The sequence below is a fragment of the Hypanus sabinus genome, unplaced genomic scaffold (genome assembly GCF_030144855.1).
Source record: "Hypanus sabinus isolate sHypSab1 unplaced genomic scaffold, sHypSab1.hap1 scaffold_1255, whole genome shotgun sequence".
Classification (NCBI taxonomy): Eukaryota; Metazoa; Chordata; class Chondrichthyes; order Myliobatiformes; family Dasyatidae; genus Hypanus; species Hypanus sabinus.
The window spans coordinates 54,105-80,360 of record NW_026779320.1 but is presented as its reverse complement, the minus strand read 5'-3'; the positions used below and the strand labels follow the sequence as shown (position 1 = coordinate 80,360).

Genomic DNA, 26,256 nt, shown 5'->3' with positions numbered 1-26,256 from the left:
CTGGTACAGAAAGCACTCAAGAAGTTTTTACCAGGCAACTCATCGAGAAAAGATGATCGGGACACGGGAAGCAAGGTTCCAAAGCAGGGTCAGATTGAGAGCAATGTCCCAATGGAATGGGCCGCAGAGGAGGAGGAGCAAATTCAGCCCAGAGACAGTGACGTCAGAGACACTGAGAAGGACCCTGGAACCGGCACAAGTGAGGCGACTGCCTGTCAACCCAGAGACAGTGACGTCAGAGACACTGAGCAGGGCCCTGGAACTGGCACAAGTGAGGCGACTGCCTGTCAGCCCAGAGACAGTGACGTCAGAGACACTGAGCAGGACACTGGAACCGGCACAAGTGAGGCGACTGCCTGTCAGCTCGGAAACTCATTAAACACGGAATTGTCAAGTGCCCAACAGGGAATGGGTGAGTGAAACATGAGGGTGATGTGTTCGCAGAATGAGGTGGGAGGTGGGCAAATGTGATTCCTTGTTGGAGGGTTGGTCAGAGGGGGGAAAAGTGTGGGCGTGGTGCATGCGGCGTAGCTTGGCACCGGTTACCGCACTACAGGAAATGTCCTACCTGTTCTGAGGATTTCCAGGATGTGTATCAGAGGAAATACAACTATCCGGATAAGAGAGTATTTCCAGGATATGAGTTATGGGAAATGTATTCGCCAGGATAGAGAGAGTATCTCTGGGAAGCGACTATCATTGACAGTCTTAACATTTATTGCCCATTTTAAAGTGAAATCGGTGAGTGGGTGGGACGGTGGGAGAGATAGGTTTCTGGTGAATGGGTTCCTTCTGGGAACGTCTGGCACAGCGCATTGATGGGTCGGTTTTTTAAGGCGAGTGTTGGAGATTAGGGCAAAATACGTGCTTCCAGCTGAAAGTAGGTAAACACTAAGGTTCAAGACATGACTGGTTTGTTGAGTTGGGTGAAGCAGTGGAGACAAGTGATATTTGAGTTTGTGACTACATTCTCATTTTATATTCGCAGAGCCAGAGTTTACAATCTCCGACCTCCTGGCAGAGGGGAGCGAGTATCGATTGTACCAACTGACCAAGTTCTACAAGGACAGACTCAAACATGCAATTGAAGAAAAAGTTGAAAGACTCGGTTGGATGTTGACAAAGGAGGGACATTTCAGTCGAGAGAAAATGAGGTGAGTGTGTTTAGTGTATTGTCACTGAACTGCTGGTATCAGAAGAAATAGTGATCGATATTAATCTCCTGCACGTTCTAGGAGTTCTACATGGCAATGGAGACTTTGATCTCTGACTTGTCCTCAGTGGATCTGATTCTGCTGTTCAGGTGGGGAGCACTGGGAACTGCAGGTTCAGCGTCACCTTTTCCTCTCACACCTGCTGTATTTATCAGTTTACCGGACCTCAGTAAGACGTTTGACAAGGTTCCGCACGGATGGTTAGTTAGGAAGGTTCAATCGTTAGGTATTAATATTGAAGTAGTAAAATGGATTCAACAGTGGCTGGCTGGGAGATGCCAGAGAGTAGTGGTGGATAACTGTTTGTCAGGTTGGAGGCCGGTGACTAGTGGTGTGCCTCAGGGATCTGTACTGGGTTCAATGTTGTTTGTCATATACATTAATGATCTGGATGATGGGGTGGTACATTGGATTACTAAGTATGCAGAGGATACTAAGATAGGTGGGGTTGTGGATAATGAAGAAGGTTTTCAAATCTTACAGAAAGTATTAGAACAGTTAGAAGAGTGGGCAGAAAGATGGCAGATGGAGTTTAATGCTGATAAGTGTGAGGTGCTACATTTTGGTAGGACTAATCAAAATAGGACATGCATGGTAAACGGTAGGGCATTGAGGAATGCAGTATAACAGATTGATCTAGGAATAATGATGCATAGTTCCCTGAAGGTGTAATCTCATGTGGATAGGGTGGTGGAGAAAGCTTTTGGTATGCTGGCCTTTATAAATCAGAGCATTCAGTATAGAAGTTGGGGAGTAAAGTTAAAATTGTACAAGGCATTGGTAAGCCTACATTTGGAGTATTGTGTACAGTTCTGGTCACCGAATTATAGGAAATATATCAACAAAATAGAGAGAGTACAGAGGAGATTTACTAGAATGTTACCTGGGTCTCGGCACCTAAGTAACAGAGAAAGGTTGAACAAGTTAGGTATTTATTCTTTGGAGCGTTGACGTTTGAGGGGGGGATCTTGATAGAGGCATTTAAAATTATAAGGGGGATAGATAGAGTTGCCGTGGATAGGACTTTTTCCATTGAAAGTAGGGGAGATTCAAGCAAGGGGACATGAGTTGACATGATGGGGGCAAAGGTTTAGGGGTAACAAGAGGGGGAACACCTTTACTCAGAGAGTGGTAGCGGTGTGGAATGAGCTTACAGTGGAATTGTCTAAGGCAGATGCAATATTGTCATTTTAAAAAATGGATACGTATATGGACAGGAAGGGAATGGAGGGTTCTGGACTGAGTGCAGGTAGGTGGGTCGAGGTGAGAGTGTAAGTGTACGGCACGGACTGTGTTACTGTGCTGTAATAGTCATATCGTTGTATGATATAAGTGCAAGCGCTGCATATCTGGACTGTTGAACAGGCATTCAGTCTAAAATTATTTTTGCATCTTATCAGGAAAGTCGGTCAAATTCACCTCAGCTCATTAATCCAGGATGAATATTAATCTGTGAGATTCGCCATGTCTGTCCAACTACTCCACAATAAATTAATTAATTGTTTGCTTTTATAGAAAGTCACTGAACTGACAGAGAAGGGAAACCGGACAGAGAGTTCCAGACTCTTCCTCAGTTTGGTGATGGACAAAGGCTCCCGGGCCCGGAGGGCGATGTGGGAATCCTTTGTGATGTGGAGGACTGAGTTACCGAAGTTGGACAGGATACTGAGGGAGATACAGGAGCTCGGTATGTTAAAACCACACACTGAACACAAAGACACATTGAACTAAATAGTTGTAATTATTTTGTTTTGTTTTCATGAACTCTTTTTTTTGATTTAAACAGGTCCTGACCCAGAGGAATACATGAACATTGCACAAGGGTTGTCTGAGTTACCCACTGAACTGACAGGTGAGTGATGAAATGCTCAGTTCAAACCACATCTCAAATGTTAGAATGTGACTTGGCAGAATCTGGGAACGAAAATCCACCATCAATCATTCGCCGATCTCTGGTTTCAGGTTACAATTCAGATCATCTCTCGATGCAGCCTGAACATTCAAAAGTGTATTTTTCCAGCTGTTCCAGCTGGTAATGTATTAATCCACCCCTTGTGTCTCTGAACCCTTCGCTCCGGGTCCTAACGCTCTGGGAATCCCCACTCACCCCAGACAGGCTCCTGACACACTGTAAGACCCAGTCCAGGTGACCTTTCAGATTCCGAAGCACCTTCTCCTTCGTAATAGCAGCTACACTCAGTCCAAGTTTCTCAAACCTCTACTTGCCTCACATGCCACCGAATCCAAGCAACACCCTGGTGAACCTGTTCTGCACCCTCTCCAATCATCCCCAGTGCTGGACAATCAGAAGTGAACACAATACTCTAGATGCACCTTAAAACCATCAGACTTAGGCAGATAATTAAGACATTCAGCTCAGTGAATTTGCTCCACAATTCCTCTCAACCCCATTATCCTGCCTTCTGTAAATGTTGACGCTCCTCCGAATCAGGAACATAGACCTGCATTTTAGTATACCCATTGACTTGTCTTCCTCTGCCAACTATGACAATAATTCCACAGATTCACCATCCGCCAGCGAAAGCAATTTCTCGCAATATGGTTCCCCGCCAGCCAGGAAAATTCACCACAGTTCTCAGGCATGTTAACCTTGTGTATGAGCCTCCCATGTGGGAACCTTGTCAAAGATTCTACCATTATCCAGGTAGACAACAACCATCTGTAACTTCATCCATCACATTTGTCACCTCCTGGAGGAACTCAATTAAGTTAGCCAGACACAAGCCCCACCCAAAGTCTTGCTGATGAACCCTCAGACATTCTCCCTTTCATACTCCCATGCGGCAGAAAATGTAAAAAGCTGAAGGTATGTCCCACCAGCCTCAAGGACAGCTTTAAGTCTGCATTTATGACTATTGAATGGTCACCTACTATGTTATTACTGGCTCCTAATAGTAAGAAAATTTGATATATAAAATTGTAACATTATGTATCTCATAAACAATAACCACTTATTTAGATAACCACAATACTTACAGAAAAGCAGAAAGAATACCTTTAGCGTATGAACTAATTTCAGGAACAACTGATAATCAATTATGTAATTCTATATCAAACACTGAGGAAAGCAGACATCTTTCAATGTTATACTGTATCAAAAAACATTTGATTCTCTCCCTTGGTTGGTTAACAGAAGTTCCAAGTATATATACGATTCATCCAAGCCCTGTGAAATTTCTACAACATCTAATAAAGCACTGGCGGACAATAATCACCTATTAACAACCACAAAGTAACAGCCACCGTTATCAAAATAAATGTAGGGATTTCCCATTGTGAATCTGTCAGCCCACTTTGGTTTTGTCCGGCTTTAAAACCGCTCATAATTTACTGAAACGGAGAAATCTCAGTGATCAAATCAGAAAAAAAAAACAAATTATACCTTGACACAGCTATACATTGATGATTTGAAATTATTTGCTCTTGCATCAGTGAAGCTAAAACACATAATTCAAATAATGGAACTAATTTCCAAAGGTTTAAACATGAACTTGAGACTAGAAAAGTACAGAACATGAAACATAAAGAAAGGTGCACGAAAGCCGGCAGAATATCAAACAGAGCATCAGGATACAAGACAGCCGATCGATGAATATGAAACATATACGTATGATATGAATAAGCATAAGGTACAGCGACAATGGTGGATGATTTGAAGCAGGAGGGCACTCTACACTTTGAGGGGGAGAGATTAAAATATCTGTAAACACACCTGCCAGATGTGCCACGCAAATACTGATTAATCCCCCTGGGATGCCGTCCGGTCCTGCAACCTTGTGACTGTCCACTCGCAGGAAACACCCGCGTACTTGAGACCCAGAGATGACCAATGTGCAGATCGCTTTGGCGGCTCTCCTCGGGGGCTCAGTGTTGGCGATATCGAACCGGGCGTGAAAAGATTTAGTTCCTCTGGGCGAGAGGCAGCGGTGTTGGCAGCATCACTGCAATAGCTCTAAAATCAGTGACGGTGTGTAGACCTTGCCATAAGCTGTGTGAGTTGTTGGCGGAGAGTTGTCCCCGAATTCTGTCTCTGTATTGTCGATTCACTGTCTGGATGACTTTGCACAGATCGGAGCTGCGTTTTGTTGAACTCCAGCTGATCACCGGCAACATCAGCTGTCGGTCAGGAGGCAAGTGTTGTTCACACGGAACGGCTGATCCAGATTTGCTGGTCCGGGCAATCCTGACTGGATTCTGGTGGAAAATATTCCCCCTTGGTGACAATAACACACATCTGGGGGATGTATTACACAGATGTGATAATAACAGCCGGGAACTCCTGCAGGAACCTGAAAGGTTTACACAGCAGCACCAGGTACTCCAGATCTGGGGTACAAAAGGATTTGAGGGCATCCGGGTTTCCACCAAGCATTCCACTAAGATTTGTTCTCTTCCCGTGTGTGTTTGTGTGTGGTGCTGAATGATGGCACGATCATTGGTGACTGTTGGGATCTGCAGTCTTGGGAACAGTAGGAAAACGGGCAGCTGGGATGCAGGCGTTTGGCTCAGCCACTAATCTGGGTGGAAGCGTTTCTTCCGACAGGAGAAGGGGTAAAGGCGGGTTGCTGGTTCCTTACAACCAGTCGCTTTGGGCAGACGGGTCTCGTCGGCCGAGATTGGCAGCTCACCCAGCAACAGGAAAGCTCTGATCTCAAACATCCACTGCTCTGTAACTGTACCCCTCATGGGGAAGAGTTTGGGAGTAAACCCAGTGGATCTAGAGCCCCTGAGGCAGTCTGAAATAGTGTTCAACGCAGACTGGCATCTCCTGAAACACCTCTGGTGCCAAGCTGTGTCAGTCTCTGCCGTTCCTTTGTGTACATCAGATGCAGGGAGAGAGGGAGCTTGCGACATCGGCAGAAGCTTCCTCTCCATATCGGAGTGTCCCGGCTTGCAGGGACAGGACATCCTCGGTCGACTCTGACAGACGGAGGCCTCATTAGACAGAGCCCCACACCCCCACAGCAAGACTGATGAGTAGCAGTTGTCAAGACTTCACCACCCTCTCCCACAGACACGACGTACACCACTGAGACAGACGGAGGCCTCATTAGACAGAGCCCCACACCCCCACAGCAAGACTGATGAGTAGCAGTTGTCAAGACCTCACCACCCTCTCCCACAGACACGACGTACACCACTGAGACAGACGGCCTCATTAGACAGAGCCCCACACCCCCACAGCAAGACTGATGAGTAGCAGTTGTCAAGACCTCACCACCCTCTCCCACAGACACGACGTACACCACTGAGCCAGACGCAGGCCTCATTAGACAGAGCCCCACACCCCCACAGCAAGACTGATGAGTAGCAGTTGTCAAGACTTCACCACCCTCTCCCACAGACACGACGTACATCACTGAGACAGACGCTTGTGGTTTCTTCCATTAACAGAGATTCCATCTTTTCACCAATTCTCCATCACTGTGACTGCAAACTAGCCAGTTTCTTTCTTGCCATTCCGAAGGGTTATCGACCCGCAAGTTCACTGCGATTGTCCCCCAGGCGCTGCCCGGCTTGAGTATTTCCGGCATATTCTGCTCTTGTTTTGATGCAAGAGCAATGGACACCCGTGCACCCCAGTGTGTAGCTTTGCCAAAATGCACGTTGTCCTGCTCTCCATATTTCCACACCAGATCAACATTAACATCAATGCTTTAAATATAGTGAAACTTTGTAACGGGAGTGCAGTCAGGATTGCAATAGGATATCAGGGGAATGTTCACCTTCATCAGTAATTAGTGTCAGAATATGAGGATTGGACATTTTTTCTGGGAGAATCATCGCTGTTAGTTCCTGTGTCTGTGAACAGAATTTTACTTTCTGTCCTAATATCCATGGAAGCATTGAATTAATTCATGTAATCTCAAACACTGAATATTGGAATGTAGTTATAAAGTTCTTTGTCAGTTGAGCTAGTTAACATTTTAACCATGTTATCTGTTCCCATGAAGATGTTCAACAGAAACACAAGGAGACTCTGCGGGCACAAACTGAAACACTGAGAGTGAACACGATCCTGATGAGGGAGAAGGTGAAGGTTTTCCAGCTGATTGATCGATACGCTGAGCTCACGGTCATTTCTACCTTTCGTAATCGGAGACTGGTGGAACATGAGCTGCTGGCAAGAGGCAGAGACCACGAGAAGTGGAGACAGAAACATCTCCGCAGGGAGCTGGAAAAAATCCGGACTGATCAGTTGTTCCAGAGCAGCTTTTCCCGGAGTAAATCCAAATCTGGGAGTTCGGCAGCAGTGGCCGGAGTCCCAGGGATCGGGAAAACCACAATGGTACAAAAGATTGTTTATGACTGGGCCACGGGAAAAATTTACCAACAGTTCCAGTTCGTCTTCAGTTTCAAGTTCCGAGATTTAAACACAATCAATTGTACAATAAACCTCTCGAACCTGGTGCTGTTTTTCTATCCTTACCTCGGGAATGTCCTGAAATCACTGTGGAAGATACCAGAGGGAATGTTATTTATATTTGATGGCTTGGATGAATTCAACGACACAATTGATTTTGCTGACAGCCGGAAAAACATAGACCCTCAGGACTCATGCACAGATCCTGAATTCCGGTGCAAGGTGTCTGACATTGTGTACAGTTTAATCCAGGGCAAGCTGCTCCCAGGGTGTTCAGTGCTGGTGACCACCCGCCCCACTGTGTTACATTTACTGGAAACGGCGAAGATCGATGTCTGGGCTGAAATCCTGGGATTTGTTGGTGAGGAACGGAAGGAATATTTCATCAGGCATTTTGAAGACCAGACGGTGGCAGCAGCTGTTTTCAAACACGTGCAGGAGAACGAGATCCTGTACACCATGAGCTACAACCCCTCCTATTGCTGGATCCTCGCTCTGGCACTGGGCCCCTTCTTCGCACAAAGAGTCAGGGACCCGCAGAGAGTTCCCAAGACCATCACGCAATTATACTCCTACTATATTTACAACATCCTGAAAAACCACGGCCGTGAGATTGAGAACCCCCGTGATGTGTTACTCAGTGTGGGTCAGATGGCCTACAGAGGAGTGTCCGAGAAGAAGATTGTGTTTGCATACGGAGATTTGATCAAGTTCAATCTGCAGCCTTCCCAGTTCCTGTCCGGGTTCCTGATGGAGCTTTTGGAGAGAGATGATTCTGCCCAGAGCGTGGTGTACACATTCCCACACCTCACCATCCAAGAGTTTGTAGCTGCAGTCGCACAATTCCTGACTGTACATCCCGAGGATATCCTGAAATTCCTCACTGAAGCCCACAAGACAAAAGATGGGCGATTTGAGGTATTTCTCCGTTTTGTTGCTGGTCTCTCCAACCCAATGACAGCTCGGGGCCTGGAGGAGTTTCTGGGTCCATTTCCTCATCAAACAACCTGCCGGGTGATTGACTGGGTGAAGGAGGAGGTTAAACGCCAGAGTGGAAACACGAGTGACATTGGTAGAAGGAGACTCCTGAACACATTGCACTACCTGTTTGAGTCTCAGAATCGTGGACTGGCTCAGGCCACACTGGGATGTGTGGAAACACTTTCATTCAGTGGAATGACACTGACCCCGGTTGACTGCGCCGTCCTGTCTCATGCCATCGGACACTGTGATACTATAAAACACCTCGACCTGGAGTTCTGCAACATTCAGTGTGAAGGAATCCAGCGGCTGGGACCCGGGCTACACAAGTGCCAGGAGTTGAGGTAACTTGATTTATCTCTCACTCAGAACTGTGAAACTGTTCCATTGAGCTGTTTCAAAGTAAACGGATATGGGTAAAACTGCAGTAAATCAGATTGAGATGTATTGTGACAAATGCCACCCACTTCATCGTATGCAATCACTCTTTCCCATCCTGTTGGATTTCTCTTAGCCATTACACTTCCTCTCGTCAGATTTCTCTTCCACACCCACGTTCTTACTGTGGGATCTCTCTTCACCATCCCCCCTACCCCTGTGGGATCTCTTTTCCCTACCCAATTCCACCAGCAGGATCCCTTTTCCTCATCCCCTCCCTCCTGTGGGATCTCACATCCCCATCCCCCTTCCTTCATTGATACCTCTCTTCCCATTCCCCCTTCCTCCTGTGGGATCTCTCTTCCCATTCTCCTTCCTGCTGAGGGACCTCTCTATCCCATTCATCTTCCTCCTGAGGGGTCTCTTTTCGCGATCTCCTTCCTCCTGTGGGATATATCTTCCCCATCTGCATCCTCATGTAATTTATTTTCCAAATCCCCTTCCTCCCTTTCGATCTCTCCTTCTGATTCAACTTCCTACTCAGGGATAGCTCTTCTATATCCACTTCCTCCTCTGGGATCTCTCTTCCCCATCCCTCTTCCTACTGTGGGGTATATGCTTTCCCATCATCTTCCTCCTGTGGGATCTCTCTTCCCCATCTCTTTCATCCTGTGGGATCTCTTCCCCAACCGCCTTCCTCCTGTGGGATTACTCGTTCCCATTCCCCTACCTCCCGTACGATATCTCTTTCCTAACCCCATTCCTCCTTTTTAATCTCTCTTCCCCATACCCCCAACTGCTGTCAAATCTCTTTTCCCCATCCCACATCTTCCTGCGAGATCTGATTTCCTCATCCCCACCTTCCTGTGGGATGTTTCTTCTCCATCCCCCTTCCTGCTGTGGGATCTGTCTTCCTACTCCCCTTCCTCCTGTGGAATCTCTTTTCCCCATCCGTTTTCCTCTTGTGGGATCTCTCTTCCCCATCCGACTTCCTCCTGTGGAATCTCTTTTCCCATTCCGTTTTCATCTTGTGGGAACTCTCTTCCCCATCCGACTTCCTCCTGTGGAATCTCTCTTCACAATCCCCCTTCCTCCATTGGGATCTCTTTTCCCCATAACCCTTCATCCAGTGGGATCTCTCTTCCGCATCTCCAGTTCTCCTGTGGGATATCACTTCCGCATCCCCAATCCTCCTGTTGGATCCCTCTTCCCAGCCCGAATCCTCCTGTGCGATCTCTCATCCTCATCCCCCTTCCTCCTGCAGGATCACTCATTCCTATCCCGTTTCGACCTGTGGCAACACTCTTCCCGATCTCCCCATAGCCGTGGTATTGCTTATCCCCATCCCATTTCTTACTGCGGGACCACTTTTCCACATCCCGCTTCCTCCTCCTGTGGGATCTCTCTTCACCATCCACCTTCCTCCTGTGGGATCGCTCTTTCCATTCTACTTCCTGCTGAGGGATCTCTCTACCCCATTCAACTTCCACCTGAGGGATCTCTTTTCGCGATCTCCTTCCTCCTGTGGGATCTCTCTTCCCCATCCACGTCCTCCTGTGGTATCTCTCTTCCCCTTTCTCCTTCCTCCTGTGGGATATCACTTCACAATTCCTTTCTTCCTGTGGGACCTCTCCTTCCATTTCCTCTTCCTCCCGTAGGATCTTTCTTTCCTCTCCTCATTCCTCCTGTAGGAGCTCTCTTCCCCATACGCCCAACTGCTGTTCTCTTGTCCCCATCTCAGTTCTTCCTGCGAGATTACATTTCCTCATCTCCTCTTTCCTGTGGGATGTATCTTCCCCATCCTCCTGCCTCCTGTGGGATCTCTCTTTCCCATCCGCCTTCATCCTGTGGGATCTCTCTTGCCAATCCACCTTCCTCCTTTGGGATCTCTTTTCCCCTTCCCCCTTCCTCCTGTGGGATCTCTTTTCCCCATCCCCTACCTCCTGTGGGAACACTCTTCCCCAGCCCCCTACCTTCTGTGGGATCTCTCTTCCCATTCTCCTGCCTCCTGTGGGATATCTCTTTCCCATCCGCCTTACTCCTGTGGGATCTCTCTTGCCAATCCACCTTCCTCCTTTGGGATCTCTTTTCCCCATCCCCGTCCTCCTGTGGGATCCCTCTTCCCCAGCACCAATCCTCCTGTGGGATCTCTCTTCCCAATCCCCCTTCCTCCTTTGGGATCTCTTTCCTCATTCCCCCTTCCTCCTTTGGGATATATTTTCCCCATCCCCTACCTCCTGTGGGATCACTCTTCCCCATCCACCATCCTCCTGTCATCCGCAAGTCTCTCTTCACAATCCCCCTTCCTCCATTGGACTCTCTTTTCCCCATCCCCTTTCCTCCTGTGGGATCTCTCTTCCGCCGCACCCTTCCTCCTGAGGGATCTCCCTTCCCCAACACCCTTCCTCCTGTGGGATCTCTCTTCTCGAGCCCCCTTCCTCCTGAGGGATCTCTCTTCCCCAGCCCACTTTCTCCATTGGAATATCTTTTCCCCAACCACCTTCCTGCTGTGGGATATCTCTTCCCCATCTCTTTCGTCCTGTGGGATCTCTTCCCCAACCGCATTCCTCCTGTGGGAGTACTCATTCCCATCCCCCTTCCTCCCGTACGATATCTCTTTCCTAACCCCATTGCTCCTTTTTAATCTCTCTTCCCCATACCCCCAACTGCTGTGGGATCGCTTTTCCCCATCCCACATCTTCCTGCGACATCTGATTTCCTCATCCCCACCTTCCTGTGGTATGCTTCTTCCCCATCCCCCTTCCTGCTGTGGGATCTGTCTTCCTACTCCCCTTCCTCCTGTGGAATCTCTTTTCCCCATCCGTTTTCCTCTTGTGGGAACTCTCTTCCCCATCCGACTTCCTACTGTGGAATCTCTCTTCACAATCCCCCTTCCTCCATTGGGATCTCTTTTCCCCATAACCCTTCATCCAGTGGGATCTCTCTTCCGCATCTCCAGTTCTCCTGTGGGATATCTCTTCCGCATCCCCAATCCTCCTGTTGGATCCCTCTTCCCCAGCCCGAATCCTCCTGTGCGATCTCTCATCCCCATCCCCCTTCCTCCTGCAGGATCTCCCATTCCTATCCCGTTTCGACCTGTGGCAACACTCTTCCCAATCCCCCCATAACTGTGGTATTGCTTATCCCCATCCCATTTCTTACTGCGGGACCACATTTCCACATCCCGCTTCCTCCTCCTGTGGGATCTCTCTTCACCATCAACCTTCCTCCTGTGGGATCTCTCTTCCCATTCTACTTCCTGCTGACGGATCTCTCTACCCCATTGACCTTCCTCCTGAGGGATCTCTTTTCGCGATCTCCTTTCTCCTGTGGGATCTCTCTTCCCATTCTACTTCCTGCTGAGGGATCTCTCTACCCCATTCACCTTCCTCCTGAGTGACCTCTTTTCGCGATCTCATTCCTCCTGTGGGATATCTCTTCACCATTCCTTTCTTCCTGTGGGACATCGCCTTCCATTTCCCCTTCCTCCCGTAGGATCTCTCTTTCCTCTCCTCATTCCTCCTGTAGGAGCTCTCTTCCCCATACGCCCAACTGCTGTTCTCTTGTCCCCATCTCAGTTCTTCCTGCGAGATTACATTTCCTCATCTCCTCTTTCCTGTGGGATGTATCTTCCCCATCCTCCTTCCTTCTGTGGGATCTCTCTTCCCCAGCCGCCTTCCTCCTGTGGGAACTCTCTCCCACAGCCCCCTACCTTCTGTGGAATCTCTCTTCCCATTCTCCTGCCTCCTGTGGGATATCTCTTTCCCATCCACCTTCCTCCTTTGGGATCTCTTTTCCCCATCCCCGTCCTCCTGTGGGATCTCTCTTCCGCATCCCCAATCCTCCTGTGGGATCCCTCTTCCACAGCCCCAATCCTCCTGTGGGATCTCTCTTCCCAATCCCCCTTCCACCTTTGGGATCTCTTTCCCCATCCCCCTTCCTCCTTTGGGATCTCTTTTCCCCATCCCCGTCCTCCTGTGGGATCTCTCTTCCGCATCCCCAATCCTCCTGTGGGATCCCTCTTCCCCAGTCCCAATCCTCCTGTGGGATCTCTCTTCCCAATACCCCTTCCTCCTTTGGGATCTCTTTCCTCATTCCCCCTTCCTCCTTTGGGATATATTTTCCCCATCCCCTACCTCCTGTGGGATCACTCTTCCCCATCCACCATCCTCCTGTCATCCCCCAATCTCTCTTCACAATCCCCCTTCCTCCGTTGGGCTCTCTTTTCCTCATCACCTTTCCTCCCGTGGGATCTCTATTCCCCATCCCCCATCCTCCTGAGGGATCTCCATTCCCCAACACCCTTCCTCATGTGGGATCTCTTATCTCGAGCCCCCTTCCCCCTGCCGGATCTCTCTTCCCCAGCCCCCTTTCTCCATTGGGATCACTTTTCTCCATCCACATTCCTTCTGTGGGATCTCCCTTCCCCATCCCCAATTCTCCTGTGGGATCTCTCTTCCGCATCTCCAATTCTGCTGTGGGATCTCACTTCCGCATCCGAAATCCTCCTGTTGGATCTTTCTTCCCCAGCCCGAATCCTCCTGTGCGATCTCTCTTCCCCAGCACACTTCCTCCTGAGGGATCTCCCTTCCCCAACACCCGTCCTCCTGTGGGATCTCTCTTCTCGAGCCCCCTTCATCCTGTGGGATCTCTCTTCCCCAGCCCCCTTCCTCCTGACGGATCTCTCTTCCCCATCCCCCTTCCTCCTGTGGGATCTCTCTTCCGTATCCCCAATTCTCCTGTGGGATCTCTCTTCCGCATCACCAATTATCCTGTGGGAACTTTCTTCCGCATCCCCAATCCTCCTGTTGGATCCCTCTTCCCCAACCCAAATCCTCCTGTGGGATCTCACTTCCCCAGCCCCCTTCCTCATGTGGGATCTTTCTTCGCCATCCCCAATTCTCCTGTGGGATCTCTCTTCCCCAGCCCCCTTCCACTTGTGGGATCTCTCTTCCCCATCCCCCTTCCTTCTGTGGGATCTCTCTTTCCCAGCCCCCATCCTTCTGTGGGATCTCTCTTCCCATTCTGCTGCCTCCTGTGGGATCTCTCTTTCCCATCCGCCTTCCGCCTGTGGGATCTCTCTTCCCATTCTCCTTCCTCCTGTGGTATCTCTCTTCCCCTTTCTCCTTCCTCCTGTGGGATATCTCTTCACCATTCCTTTCTTCCTGTGGGATCTCTCTTCCCCATCCACCTCCCTCCTTTGGGACCTCTCCTTCCTATTCCCCTTCTTCCCGTAGGATCTCTCTTCCCCATACGCCCAACTGCTGTGGGATCTCTTGTCCCCATACCAGTTCTTCCTGCGAGATTACATTTCCTCATCTCCACTTTCCTGTGGGATGTTTCTTCCCCATCCTCCTTCCTCCTGTGGGATCTCTCTTCTCGTGCCCCCTTATTCATGTGGGAACTCTTTTCCACACCCTACTTCCTCCTGCAGGATCACTTTTTCCTATACCGCTTCCACCTGTGGGATCTCCCTTTCCCCATCCCCCTCCCTGTTGTGGGATCTGTCTTCCCCATTCACCTCCCTCCTGAGGGATCACATTTCACGATCTCCTTCCTACTGTAGGATATCTCTTCCCCATTCCTTTTGTTCCTGTGGGATCTCTCTTCCCAATCTGCTTCCACGTGTAGAATTATTATCCCAATCTCCCTCCTCCCTTTCGATCTCTCTTCCTGATACAGCTTCCTACACTGGGATCTCTCTTCTATATCCACTACTTCCTCTGGGATTTCTCTTCCCCATCCCTCTTTCTCCTGTGGGATATTGCTTTCCCATCCTCTTCTTCCTGTGGTATCTTTCTTCCCCACCCTCCTGAGGGATCTCTCTTCCCCAGCCCCCTTCCTCATGTGGGAACTCTTTTCCACATCCCACTTCCTCCGGCAGGATCTCTCTTTCGTATTCCGCTACCACCTGTGGGAACTCTCTTCCCAAACCGCCATAACTGTGATCTGGATTAGCCCATCCCATTCGCTGCGGCGGGATCACTTTCCCACATCCCGCGTCCTCCTGTGGGATCTATCTTCCCCATCCCCCTCCCAGATGTGGGGATCTGTATTCCCCATTCAACTTCCTCCTGAGGGATCTCTTTTTGCGATCTCCTTCCTCCTGTAGGATATCTCTTCCCCATTCCTTACTTCCTGTGGGATCAGTCTTCCCCACCTGCTTCGACGTGCAGATTTGTTTCCCAATCGCGTTCCTCCCTTTCGATCTCTCTTCCTGATACAGCTTCCTACTGCGGGATCTCTCCGTAATATCCACTTCCTATTTTGGGACTTCTCTTCCCCATCCCTCTTCCTCCTGTGGGATCTATCTTATTCATCCTCCTGCGGGATCTCTCTTCACAATCCCACTTCCTCCTGCGGAATCTCACTTCCCCATCCCCCTTCCTCCTTTGGGATTATTTTTCCCCATCCCCTTTCCTAATGTGGTATCTTTCTTCCGCATCCCCAATCCACCTGCGAGATCTCACTTCCCCAGCCCCCTTCCTCCAGTGGGATCTCTCCTCCCCAGCCCCCTTCCTCATGTGGGATCTTTCTTCGCCATCCCCAATTCTCCTGTAGGATCTCTCTTCCCCAGCCCCCTTCCACTTGTGGGATCTCTCTTCCCCATCCCCCTTCCTTCTGTGGGATCTCTCTTCCCCAGCCCCCATCCTTCTGTGGGATCTCTCTTCCCATTCTCCTGCCTCCTGTGGGATCTCTCTTTCCCATCCGCCTTCCGCCTGTGGGATCACTCTTCCCATTCTCTTTCCTACTGTGGGATCTCTCTTCCCCATCCACTTCCTCCTGTGGTATCTCTCTTCCCCTTTCTCCTTCCTCCTGTGGGATATCTCTTCACCATTCCTTTCTTCCTGTGGGATCTCTCTTCCCCATCCACCTCCCTCCTTTGGGACCTCTCCTTCATATTCCCCTTCTTCCCGTAGGATCTCTCTTTCCTCTCCCCATTCCTCCTGTAGGATCTCTCTTCCCCATACGCCCAACTGCTGTGGGATCTCTTGACCCCATCCCAGTTCTTCCTGCGAGATTACATTTCCTCATCTCCTGTTTCCTGTGGGATGTTTCTTCCCCATTCTCCTGCCTCCTGTGGGATCTCTCTTTCCCATCCCCCTTCCTCCTGTGGGATCTCTTTTCCCCATCCCCTACCTCCTGTGGGATTACTCTTCCCCATCCGCCTTCCTTCTGTGGAATCTCTCTTCACAATCCCCCTTCCTCCATTGGGATCACTTTTCCCCATCCCCCTTCCTCCTGTGGGATCTCTCTTCCGCATCTCCAATTCTCATGTGGGATCTCTCTTCCGCATCCCCAATCCTCCTGTTGGATACCTCTTCCCCAGACCGAATCCCCAGTGGAATCTCTCTTCCCCAGCACCCTTCCTCTTGAGGGATCTCCCTTCCCCAACACCCTTCCTCCTGTGGGATCTCTCTTCCCCATCCCCCTTCCTCCTGTGGGATCTCTCTTCCGCATCTCCAATTCTCATGTGGGATCTCTCTTCCGCATCCCCAATCCTCCTGTTGGATACCTCTTCCCCAGACCGAATCCTCCAGTGGAATCTCTCTTCCCCAGCACCCTTCCTCTTGAGGGATCTCCCTTCCCCAACACTCTTCCTCCTGTGGAATCTCTGTTCTCGTGCCCCCTTATTCATGTGGGAACTCTTTTCCACACCCTACTTCCTCCTGCAGGATCACTTTTTCCTATCCCGCTTCCACATGTGGGATCTCTCTTCCCGATCCCCCTTCCTCCTGTGGGATCTCCCTTCCCCATCCCCCTCCCTGTTGTGGGATCTGTCTTCCCCATTCACCTTCCTCCTGAGGGAGCACATTTCGCGATCTCCTTCCTACTGTAGGATATCTCTTCCCCATTCCTTTTGTTCCTGTGGGATCTCTCTTCCCAATCTGCTTCCACGTGTAGAATTATTATCCCAATCTCCCTCCTCCCTTTCGATCTCTCTTCCTGATACAGCTTCCTACACTGGGATCTCTCTTCTATATCCACTACTTCCTCTGGGATTTCTCTTCCCCATCCCTCTTCCTCCTGTGGGATATTGCTTTCCCATCCTCTTCTTCCTGTGGTATCTTTCTTCCCCATCCTCCTGAGGGATCTCACTTCCCCATCCCCAATCCTTCTGTTGAATCCCTCTTTCCCATCCCACTTCCTCCTGTGGGATCTCTCATCCGCATCCCCAATCCTCCTGTGAGATCTCTCTTCCCCAGCCCGAATCCTCCTGTGGGATCTCTCTTCCCCAGCCCCCTTCCTCATGTGGGAACTCTTTTCTACATCCCACTTCCTCCGGCAGGATCTCTCTTTCCTATTCCGCTTCCACCTGTGGGAACTCTCTTCCCAAACTCCCATAACTGTGATCTGGCTTAGCCCATCCCATTCGCTGCGGCGGGATCACTTTCCCACATCCCGCGTCCTCCTGTGGGATCTACCTTCCCCATCCCCCTCCCTGCTGTGGGGATCTGTATTCCCCATTCAACGTCCTCCTGAGGGGACTCTTTTTGCGATCTCCTTCCTCCTGTAGGATATCTCTTCCCCATTCCTTTCTTCCTGTGGGATCAGTCTTCCCCACCTGCTTCGACGTGTAGATGTGTTTCCCAATCTCGTTCCTCCCCTCCGATCCCTCTTCCTGATCCAGCTTCCTACTGCGGGATTAATCTTCTATATCCATTTCCTCCTCTGGGATATCTCTTCGCCATCCTCTTCCTCCTCTGGGATATCTCTTCCCAATCCCCCTTCATCCTGTGGGATCTCTTCCACATCCACCTCCCTCCAGTGGGATATCTCCTTCCTATTCCCCTTCCTCCGGTAGGATCTCTCTTTCCTCTCCCCATTCCTCCTGTAGGAGCTCTCTTCCCCATACGCCCAACTGCTGCGGGATATCTTGTCTCCATCACAGTTCTTCCTGCGATATTACATTTCCTCATCTACTCTTTCCTGTGGGATGTTTCCTCCCCATCCTCCTGCCTCCTGTGGGATCCCTCTACCACAGCCCCCTTCCGTCTGTGGGATCTCTCTTCCCATTCTCCTGCCTACTGTGGGATATCAATTTCCCATCCGCCTTCCTCCTGTGGGATCTCTCCTGCCAATCCGCCTTCCTCCTTTGGGATCTCTTTTCCCCATCCCCCTTCCTCCTGTGGTATCTCTCTTCCGCATCCCCAATCCTCTTGTGGGATCCCTCTTCCCCAGCGCCAATCCTCCTGTGGGATCTCTCTTCCCAATCCCCCTTCCTCCATTAGGTTCTCTTTTCCCCATCCCACTTCCTCCTGTGGGATCTCTCATCCGCATCCCCAATTCTCCTGTGGGTTCTCTCTTCCCCATTCCCAATCCTCCTGTGGGATCTCTCTTCCGCATCCCCAATCATCCTGTTGGATCTCTCTTCCCCAGCCCAATCCTCCTGTGGGATCTCTCTTCCCCAGCCCCCTTCCTCCTGAGGGATCTCCCTTCCCCAACAGCCTTCCTCCTGTGGGATCTCTCTTCCCCAGCCCGCTTCCTCATGTGGGAACTCTTTTGCACACCCCTCTTCCTCCCGCAGGATCACTCTTTCCTATTTCGCTTCCACCTGAGGGAACTCTCTTACCAATCCCCCCATAACTGTGGTCTGGCTTAGTCTATCCCACTCGCTACTGCGGGATCACTGTCCCACATCCCGCGTACTCCTGTTGGATCTATCTTCCCCGTCCCTCTTCCTCCTATGGGATCTCTCTTCCCCATCCCCCTCTCTGCTGTGGGATCTGTCTTCCCCATTCATCTTCCTCCTGCGGGATCTCTCTTCCGCATCCCCGATCATCTTGTGGGATCTCTCTTCCCCATTCACATTCCTCCTGAGGGATCTCTTTTCGTGATCTCCTTCCTCCTGTGGGATATCTCTTCACCATTGCTCTCTTCCTGTGGGAACTCTCTTCCCCATCTGCTTCCCCATGAAGATTTATTTTCCCAATCTCCTTCCTCCCTTCCGATCCCTCTTCCTGATCGAGCTTCCTACTGCCGGATTAATATTCTATATCCACTTCCTCCTCTGGGATCTCTCTTCCCCATCCTCTTCCTTCTGCGGGATATCTCTTCCCAATCCCCATTCATCCTTTGGGATCTCTCTTTCCCATTGCCCTTCCTCCCGTAGGATCTCTCTTTCCTATCCCCATTCATCCTTTTTGATCTCTCTTCCCTATACTCCCAACTGCTCTGGGATCTATTTCCCCCATCCACCTTCTTCCTGAAAGATCTCATTTCCTCACCCCCTCCTTCAGGTGGGATGATTCTTCCCCATCCCCCTTATACCTGTGGGATCTCTCTTCCCCATTCCCCATCCTCCTGTGGGATATCTCTTCCCTATCCCCCTTCCTCCTGTGGGATCTCTCTTGCCCATCCCCTTTCCTTCTGTGGGATATCTCTTCCCCATCCCCTTTCCCCCTGTGGGATTTCTCTTCCCTATCCCCCTTCCTCCTGTGGGATCTCTCTTCCCCAGCCCCCTTCCTCCTAAGGGATCTCCCTTCCCCAACAGCCTTCCTCCTGTGGGATCTCTCTTCCCCAGCCTGCTTCCTCATGTGGGAACTCTTTTCCCCCATCCCTTTCCTCTAGTGTGTTTCCATCCGTTCCCTCTGGTGGGGGTCTCTTCCTCCATCTCCCATCGACATTTCCCAATTCACAAATCTTCCTCACACGGGGGCTATATCACGTCCATCCCTGCCGCTTCTGACACTCTCTGGTCAGTAACACTTTTCTAGCCAATGGGGAATGATACAGAATATGTGGAGTTCCCAGAGTCACAGCAACAGACTAAATGACTGACATTGCGGGAATACCCTGGAGCTGGGCAGTGGGGGAAATTGACAGTGATGGGAACTCCGATCAGTGATTTACGGAATAGTTTAATGTTTCCTGAAATATCCGCGTGAGAGAATTACCCTCAGACCCACGGTTTGTATCACTTTGTTCACCAATTTGTCTGTTTGTGTTTAGACTTGGGTGGCATGACCTGGGAGATTCTGGAGTGAAACTGGTGTGTGCGGCTCTGAGGAACCCGGAGTGTAAAATACAGAGACTGTGGTAAGTACCAGACTGTGGGAGATTGTGTTTACAGTCACTCGGTGTCTGACACTGAACATTAATGTGATCAGTAATTGTGTTACTGATAAACACTGGGGATCTGTACCGTCTCCTGTCTCTCTGAGTCCTTCACCCTAACTCTCTCTCATCTCCAGGCTGGGGGAAGTCGGTCTCACAGATTCTGGGGCCGAAGATCTCGTCTCCGCTCTCAGTACAAAACCATCCCTGACGGAGCTGGACCTGAGTAATAATGAACTGGGAGATTCAGGAGTGAAACTGGTGTCTGCGGCTCTGAGGAACCAGGAGTGTAAAATACAGAGACTGTGGTAGGTACCAGACTGTCGGAGATTGTTTTTACAGTCACTTGGCTGAACCTGACATTCAACACTCTGACAGACCGATCTGTCTCCACTCTCCGCCGCCTCACACTGACCCTCCCGAGTCTGGAGCGGATCCGGTGAGTGTTTGTGTTGATGTTCAATGTGAATAAATATCAGCGGATCCGCGGGTTTTCTGGTGATATTTGTCTGTGAGTGTTGTTGAAACATTAACCCCGGTCCCCTGTTACTGACACTGTTGTGTGATCTGTTTATTCCATCTTCATTCTCCCTTCTGTTTCAGGCTGTACGGGAATCGGTTCAGTGAGACCGGGAAGAAGGAACTGAGATCTCTACGGGGATTCAGAGCCGGACTGGAAGTGTTTACATGAACATCTGAATGTGTCAACATGCCCGCCCGCCGGATGGAGCCGATTTCCCCCTCCCCTTTAACTCCCCCTCCCCTTTAACTCCCGCCCTTACCTTTAATGGCCAGGCGCGGGGGCTGATTGCCAACGGTTTTAACGGAACTGGCTCCGGTCTCGAGCTCGGTGATATCGGAAGCGCTCCCGCAGTGACGTATTTCCACCCGTTGTCCGGCGGCGCAGCTTCCGCCGGATGTGCGGGTTCGAGACTCTCTCGCCTGACACCCCGGGGATTTACCCGGACAGGAGGAGCCCGGGGGGTCGGGGATCATTCTGGGACACCGGTGTCCCGGGAGAGAAACATTTTGCTCCGTTTGCTGGGGACGGTGCATTCGGCCGTCTGGCCGATACAATGATGTTAAAGTGACAAATCCCTCAGCAATGGCCTTGGATCCGCAGCGATCCCGGTCACGGCCCTGGAGTGTGATTGGATGCAGAGTGACGGCGAGGAACAGGACTGATTAATCTACCGGTCACCCGTTGTCACCGGTCGGTTAATTCTGTGTGACTTAGAGTGAGTCGGGAACAGTGTGGCGACCCATTTTCTGCGCAGGCGCGCCAGCTCACAAATTGCCAGTATCTCTGACGTCATTTCCGCCGGAGAGGGCGGGTCCTCGGGATTAAATGCCAGCGCCGCAAAGTTTGAATAAACTAGTCTGGAACAGATTTATCGACTGCGTGTCGTTGTCTCTAACTCTGTGTGTAGAACGTCGCTACAACAGCTTATTTATTCCCGCAAATCAGCAGCTCACATACTGTTTAATTTGCATTTATCATGATGAAATCAATAAACCGCTGTAACTTCCTGCTTTCGTGTCGGACTTGAGTTTGGTTCAGGATTCTGCTGCCCCCCGCACCCTGTGCACTGCAACAGTGGGTCGGAGCTCCTCACACTAACACAGTAGCGTCTCAGCTCCAGGCTGAGGGATGTCGGACTGGCAGAGTCTCGGTGCACAGGAACTCGTCTCAAATTAACCCCCTTCCTGGCTAACCGTCCCCCCTCCTGTACCCCGCAGAGAGTTATTATTGTCTGGAGTTTCAGAAATGAGTCACCGAGGTCCCGGATGGAGGATGGAATACCGGCGTGAAACACAGAGTGAATCTCCCTCCACACCGTCCCATCACACACTCCCGGGGTCAGTCACAGAGTGAATCTCCCTCCACACCGTCCCATCACAGACTCCCGGGGTCAGTCACAGAGTGAATCTCCCTCCACACCGTCCCATCACACACTCCCGGGGTCAGTCACAGAGTGAATCTCCCTCCACACCGTTCCATCACACACTCCCGGTGTCAGACACAGACTGAATCTCCCTCCACACCGTCCCATCACACACTCCCGGAGTCAGACACAGAGTGAATCTCCCTCCACACAGTCCCATCACACACTCCCGGAGTCAGACACAGAGTGAATCTCCCTCCACACAGTCCCATCACACACTCCCGGGGTCAGAGTGATTCTCCCTCCACACTTTCCCAGCACACATTCCTGTGATCAAACACTAGCTGATTTCATCTGTGTCCAATCTTTTCACGTTCCCCGTGGTGATACATGGAGACGGGCTCAATGTAACCCTCCGGCCTGGCCAACTTGAGAAATCTCGTTTAAGTTGATGTGTTGCCCGGTTAAAAATCAATCCCACGAAACGACGAGCGGTATACCATTTGCAACTAAACGATTGAGCTTTTTCATTCTTCATTTGACTCCATGGTCAGTACAGGAAACAAAGAGGAAAAGGACCCATTTTAAAGAAACAGTCTAATGCGCTCCTTGGAGCTCACTGTTTTCCCGTCCGTCCGTTCTCCATCGATTTTCCCCGGGCGTGGTCGACTCCCGACCCCATTCCCAGTCCGCTCAGGCCTGCAGTCTACGATATCCCCGTTCTGGCATCTTCTCTCTCCATCTTCTGCCGAACAAATACACGCGAGTCCCTCGCTCTCGGGCTCACAGGAAAGAAAACCCCTCCCAACCATGGGACGCCGCACATTCTAAAGCCCCCATTTTCTCTCGTCGTAACACAAACACACTGCTGCTACAGAGAAACCGTTACATTAGCAGTGAAAATTTCCCAGCGCGCTTCAAGCACATTAATGAAAGGGATTAAATTTCACAGGATTTTGTTTTCACAACAGTCGCCCACCGATTCGTTATTTACTGGGCTGGAAAATGCGGAGACGGGTGAGTTTGGAAGTGTTACATTTCTGTGGTGTGGGAGTGAGACGACGCCGTAGGGAAAGAGTTGGGGAGTGGGGTAAGTTTGGAGACTGACAAAGGGCCGTGGGGGGAGAGCGGGACAGTGGGATTAACTTGTTGGCTGATGCAGTGTTGTCGGGATTGATTTGGGAATTGACCCGCGGTATCATGGGATTAGTTCAGAGGCTGACAAGGGGCTGTGGGGAGAGCGCGGTATCATGGGATTAGTTTAGAGTATGACGAGGGACTGTGGGGAGAGCGCGGTATGATGAGATTAGTTCAGAGGCTGACGAGGGACTGTGGGGAGAGCGCGGTATCATGAGATTAGTTCAGAGGCTGACTAGGGGCTGTGGGGACAGCGAGGTATCCTGAGATTAGTTCACAGGCGACATCCGGATGTGGGGACAGCGCGGTGTCGTGAGATTAGTTCAGAGTCTGACTAGGGGCTGTGGGGAGAGCGCGGTATCATGAGATTAGTTCAGAGGCCGACTCGTGGCTGTGGGGAGATCGCGGTATCATGCGATTAGATCAGAGGCTGACAAGGGGCTGTGGGGAGAGCGCAGTCAGGTTCGTTATCGCTTCATCTGTGAGAAGTCTGCACCTTTGTGTCCGGATATTTCTGAAAAGCTCCGGAGTCTCTGTCAAGAACCAATGGGACCGACTTGAAAATAATGATAAAACCCTCTTTCTCCTCCATTTCTCTTAACCACTCACACTCCCCCTTCTTCCACGTCGCTTCTCCTCGCAGTTACCCTATCTCCTCTTTCCTTCTGCCGCAATCTTACTTACCATCTTGCCCTCTCTTTACCCTCGTACCTGTAAAGTATTGCTCTCATCCCTCTCTTACTCCCGCCTCCTCAGCTTCTTCCCCATTTTCCTCACCCCGCTTTCTTGCCTTCCACTAAGTGAATTCCCACTTCTGTTCCCGGTCTCTCCCTCGATTCTCTACTCCGTCTCTGCCCTCTCTTCCCTTCCCACTGTGTCCCTTTTATCTAACCCAACCCGCTCCCGGCTTCTGTCTTTAGCTACTCTCACCTAAATCATGCGCGTTAATATTCTCGATATCCCAGTCTTGTGTAAATAGTGTGCACGCATTCGCCTGATCTGTGTCCCTCGTGGTTTTCTACACCTCTGCAGGTTCACCGATAAATGTCTCAGATTTCCCAACCTCGCTCCATAACTCAGTCCCTCCCTCCCGGCAGCATCTTCCGTAATCTCCCTCTGCAATCTTTCCAGATCGTTGAGATTTTTCTTACAGCAAGGCAAGCAGAACTGAACTCCATATTCCAAGGACGGCCTGACCGACGTCATCTGCAACTGTAACGTGACCTCCGACCCCCGTACTCAGTGTCCTGACTGATGAAGGCCAGCGTGTCAAATGTCCTGTCCACCTGTATCGCATCTTTTCTACCGGATTCACGGGCTGTTTTATTATTTGTGACTTAGACCACCTGAGATTTGATCTTTTCAAGGGTCAGCAGGGAGCAAATATGTAAAATTACTGTTAAATGGAAAAAGCTAATAAATGCAGCAAAAATGTGGAGGTGGTGCTCATGTGTTCAAGAATATGGTGGCGGAGGGGAAGAAGGTGTTCCAGGTTCATTGACTTTTCAGTCTCCTGTTTGTTGTCAACCCTCCTTCCGAGACGACCATTCTCATAACCGTCAGCCACGACTTGCTCTGCAGCCCTCCCCGTTTCCGCCACCGCCGCCTTCTTCTACACACCCTGTCTCCATCACCCCTCCGTCCCGTACTCTCCGTGCCATCTCAGTTATCTCCTCCTTCACCAACTCCTTTCCCCGTCTCCATTCCCTGCAGGTCTTTCACAGTTCCATTAACCCTCTCCCTCCTCTACACCTCATCCTCTCTCACTGTTTATATGGGATTCTGGGGTGGGAGAGGTGACGTCTGGTGTTACACCACCCAGCCCCCTACCACCGGATATCGACCTCTCGGTTCTGAGCCTCTGCACTGTTCTGTGTGATCGTTTGTTTCGACAACACTTCAACTCAGTGACTTATATCTCACCACCACGTCCATTCTCCCAACAAAACCACCCCCACTTCCAATTCGTTACTGGGAGACCGTTTCGCTGAAAACCTACGCTCTCTCCGCCAGTGAAAGCAGGATCTCCCAGTGTCCACACATTTAATTCCACGTCCCAAGCCCATTCTAATTTATCTATCCATGGCCTCTACTGACCAGGTGAAGCCACACTCAAGTAGGAGGAACAACACCTTATAGTCCGGCCGGGTAGACTCCAACTTGATGGCATGAACATTGACTTCTCTAACTTTCGGTAATGCCCTTCCTCCCCTTCTAACCCTATCCCTGACATATTTAGTTGGTTGTATGTTTCTCTCTCTCTCTCCATCTCCCTCTGGTGCTCCCCTCCCCCTTTCTTTCTCTCGAGGCCTCCCGTCCCATGACACTTTCCCTTCTCCAGCTCTGCATCACTTTTGCCAATCATCTTTCCCGCTCTCAGCTCCAACCCCCCCCCCACCCCACCATCTGGTCTTCATCCTATCTTTTCGCATGTTCTCCTCCCCATCCTACTTTCAAATCTCTTACTATCTTTCCTTTCATTTAGTTCTGACGAAAGGTCGCAGTCCTTAACGTCAATAGTGCTTCTTCCTAGAGATGCTGCCTTGCCTGCTGCGTTCCACCATCATTTTGCGTTTGTTGTTTGAATTTTCAGATTTCCTCGTGTTTGCCACTTCCAGTTCTCTCCTGTTCTCTGTACACCCCTTGAACAGAAACACACTCACATTCTCCGAGCCGGCGCACAATTCAAGACTTCAGGAACGGCGGAGTTCTGGGAATTGGTGACAGGGAACGAGCTTCCGAACATGGGAATTTCTGAAGGGACCCGGGGAAGTAAGCTTCAGATTGTAACTGAATCAGTGTGTTTGGGATAGGACTGCCCGGAGAATGCGTCACCCAGTGTCTAACATCAGGAGTGTGTGATGCGAATGTGTGGAGAGAGTTTCACTTTGTGCCTGAACCCGGGAGTGCGTGATGGGATGGTGTGGTGAGATTTTCACTCAGTTCTTGAATGTGTGAGTGCGTGCGTGCGTGCGTGTCAACAGTACAGCTCTGGAATAGTCCACCTCAGCTCAGTGTGTGTGTGTGTGTGTGTGTGTGTGTGTGTGTGTGTGTGTGTGTGTGTGTGTGTGTGTGTGTGTGTGTGTGTGTGCGCGCGCGTGTGTGTGTGTGTGTGTGTATGTGTGTGTGTGTGTGTGTGTGTGAGTGTGTGTGTGTGTGTGTGTGTGTGTGTGTGTGTGTGTGTGTGAGTGTGTGTGTGATGAGCCAGATAAGCCGA

At 50.4% G+C, this 26,256-nt stretch overlaps 1 protein-coding gene across 2 annotated transcripts; it reads left to right on the top strand.

Moving 5' to 3' along the window:
- Positions 1 to 1,016: 1,016 nt before the first annotated feature.
- LOC132386684 (NACHT, LRR and PYD domains-containing protein 3-like) lies at positions 1,017 to 21,294 on the top strand. 2 transcript variants are annotated; one of them, XM_059959027.1, is made up of 7 exons: positions 1,017 to 1,154; positions 2,730 to 2,901; positions 3,001 to 3,066; positions 7,190 to 8,924; positions 19,912 to 19,998; positions 20,154 to 20,324; positions 20,620 to 21,294. In XM_059959027.1, the coding sequence occupies exons 2-7, from the start codon at positions 2,796 to 2,798 to the stop codon at positions 20,705 to 20,707; spliced, it is 2,253 nt and encodes a 750-aa protein (XP_059815010.1). In that variant the 5' UTR covers positions 1,017 to 1,154; positions 2,730 to 2,795; the 3' UTR covers positions 20,708 to 21,294. The 2 variants fall into 2 exon arrangements, with proteins under 2 accessions (XP_059815010.1, XP_059815009.1); XM_059959026.1 differs by lacking the exon at positions 1,017 to 1,154 and having other exon boundaries at positions 2,722 to 2,901.
- Positions 21,295 to 26,256: the final 4,962 nt, after the last annotated feature.

What these genes read in the sequence shown, in the direction of transcription:
- LOC132386684 (XM_059959027.1), top strand. Translation starts at nt 2,796, where the DNA reads ATGGACAAAGGCTCCCGGGCCCGGAGGGCGATGTGGGAATCCTTTGTG. An exon ending in GAGGGAGATACAGGAGCTCG is followed by an intron (nt 2,902 to 3,000) that starts GTATGTTAAAAC and finishes TGATTTAAACAG; the next exon opens with GTCCTGACCCAGAGGAATAC. An exon ending in CACAAGTGCCAGGAGTTGAG is followed by an intron (nt 8,925 to 19,911) that starts GTAACTTGATTT and finishes GTTTGTGTTTAG; the next exon opens with ACTTGGGTGGCATGACCTGG.